The sequence below is a fragment of the Sardina pilchardus genome, chromosome 23 (genome assembly GCF_963854185.1).
Source record: "Sardina pilchardus chromosome 23, fSarPil1.1, whole genome shotgun sequence".
NCBI lineage: Eukaryota > Metazoa > Chordata > Actinopteri > Clupeiformes > Clupeidae > Sardina > Sardina pilchardus.
The window spans coordinates 24,978,555-24,981,054 of record NC_085016.1 but is presented as its reverse complement, the minus strand read 5'-3'; the positions used below and the strand labels follow the sequence as shown (position 1 = coordinate 24,981,054).

At 48.3% G+C, this 2,500-nt stretch overlaps 1 protein-coding gene across 1 annotated transcript in view; it reads left to right on the top strand.

Moving 5' to 3' along the window:
* zranb3 (zinc finger, RAN-binding domain containing 3) overlaps positions 1–2,500 on the top strand; it is a 68,337-nt gene that overhangs the window by 56,479 nt on the left and 9,358 nt on the right. The window contains exon 16 of the mRNA XM_062527573.1: positions 1,355–1,497. Coding sequence (XP_062383557.1) covers positions 1,355–1,497 — 143 coding nt within the window. The remainder of the gene's footprint in view (positions 1–1,354; positions 1,498–2,500) is intronic.

The window sequence follows — 2,500 nt, the reverse complement described above, 5'->3', positions numbered from 1 at the left end:
CTAACCATGAATATTACTGTAATAAACAACCAGTTATCTAACTCATTTTTATACCACTGCTTGGTCAAATTTCCTATTGTGATGCGCTATTTGGAACGTGCATTATTTTTCTATATACCGCAGGGCTATGAAGTAGTTCCCTTCTTTTGGGCTTATTACACTTGAATATTAATTCGCCAATGTGAATGTAACGGTAAAAACAGCAACGTTGTATCTAAGACAGCGGCAATATAAACGAAAATGATACTAGCAGTGGTATAAGCGGGATAATCAACTCCGCGCCCTGTGCGTTTATAGTAAAATAATGCACTTATCGAAGTGTAAAGTCCCCTCCGCCTGCGGCGTCGGGTCCTTATTACCTATAAACGCACGGCGCATCGTTGATTATCCCTTACTTATCCAGAGAATCCAGAATAGAATACCCTCCATCACCCAGTTATGTCGGTTTTGCCTGAAGCATTGACCACATTCTTTGGTCAAACAAATGAGCCACAAACAAAGCATTTGTTTGGCTATTACGCTGTGTAGCATAAAGGTACTGTACATGGTGAAGGGACATGATGAAATATGGAAATGTGTTCACAACAATGCAGTTCAGTGTCAGCACTGTTTTACTGGGCCGATGATTCTTGTTCTACCTGTAATCCACTAACACAGTGAAGAAAGAGACAGGAAGCGAGTGGGAGAGAGGGGTGGGGTGGGATCGGAAAATTACATTTCATTACATTACATTACATTACATTGCATTACCTTTAGAAGACACTTTTTTTGTCCAAAGTGACTTACATATGTCAACTATATTACAAGGGACTACATTGATACACTGTCCCCAGAGCAACATGGGGCTGAGTGCCTTGCTCAAGGGCACAACGGTGGAAGCCGGGAATTGAACCGACAACTTTCGGGATACTGCACGCTAGCCCAGCTCCTTAACCATTGCGCTACCACTGCCCAACCTTGACCTTTGACCCTTTGCACGCCGGGTCCCTGTGGCCATGTTGACCTGAACATGGTATCGGCGCTGTAGCCAGTTGCAGTCCCCTCATTTTTGTTTTGTTTTTGTACTGAGCCCCAAACTACCATGGAAAGCCAAGGCGCTGTTGAACAGCGACCTCAACCTCCTCCATGTTCTATAGGCCTGAAGGGGGCGCTAGGCATTGTGATACCTCCCGCCCTAAAAAGAGGTTTGCTGTAGGAAAAAAACCTGAACCATGCAGACTAAAGAAAAATACTCCAAAGAAGTCCTGAGACTCTACAGAAAGGGAGGGGTGGTAAGAAGTGTGTGTGTGTGTGTGTGTGTGTGTGTGTGTGTGTTTGTGTGTGTGTCTCACTCCCTTCTGTCTCCTTCCCCCAGGTGCAGCGGTTTGTGCGTGAGTGGAGTTCTCTGACGGCCATGAAGCAGAGGCTGGTGAGGAAGAGTGGAGAAGTCTTCCTCAGTCCCATACTCCTGCTCGACCAACTCACCAGCAACCAGCGCAGGCTCAGCAGCACAAAGAGGTGTGTGTGTGTGTGTGTGTGTGTGTGTGTGTGTGTGTGTCCATATGTGTGTGTGGAAGAGCGGAAAAGTCTTCCTCAGTCCCATACTGGATTAGTGAAACCGCAGCCAGCACAGGCTCAGCAGCACAGATGTGTGTGTGAGTGTGTGTGTGTGAGTTTGAGGAAGGGCGGAAAAATTCTCCTCAGTCCCTTACTCCTGCTCAACCAGCGAAACAGCAACCAACTCAAGCTCAGTAGCTCAAAGAGCGGTGTGTGTGTGTGTGTGTGTGTGTGCGAGAGAGGAAGAAAAGAGTCTTCCTCAGCCCCAGTCTCCTAAACCAGTGTAGCAGTAAGGCTCAGGAGCAAGAGGAGGAAGAGGAAGATGAGAAAGAGGAGTAAAGGGAGGAAGAGTGGAACTTCCTCAGTCCCGCACGCCCACTTCAATCTATCATGAGCACCCAGCGCTTGTGTGTGTGTGCTATATCTCAGTGGTCATGGTGTGCATGTTGGGTATCCATGCAGATGCACTGTATATGGAGTGCATAATTAGATTTGTGTGTGTGTGTGTGTGTGTGTGTGTGTGTGTGTGTGTGTGTGTGTGTGTGTGTGTGTGTGTGTGTGTGTGTGTGTGTGTGTGTGTGTGTGTGTGTGTGTGTGTGTGTGTGTGTGTGTGTGTGTGTGAGCGAAAGAGAGCTGTGTGTGTGTGTGTGTGTGAGAGAGCGTGTGTGAGAGTGTGTGTGAGCAAGAGAGAGCTCCTGTGTGTGTGTGTGTGTGTGTGTGTGTGTGTGTGAGCGAGAGCTCCAGTGGGTGTGTGTGTGTGGGTGGTCTTGGGCTCTGGAGCTGGCTCTGCCATCTGAGGTTTTGTGTGAGCCTAGTCAACCAATCAGCATCTAATCCCCACTGGTATGGGGCAGTGGGGGAGCCAATCAGGATTTAATCTCCTGAGAATTGAGCGAGTGGGCAGCCAATCACGTTGGCAGGATGATGTGCTCTGTTGGTGGGCGGGCGGGTGGGGATCTCACAC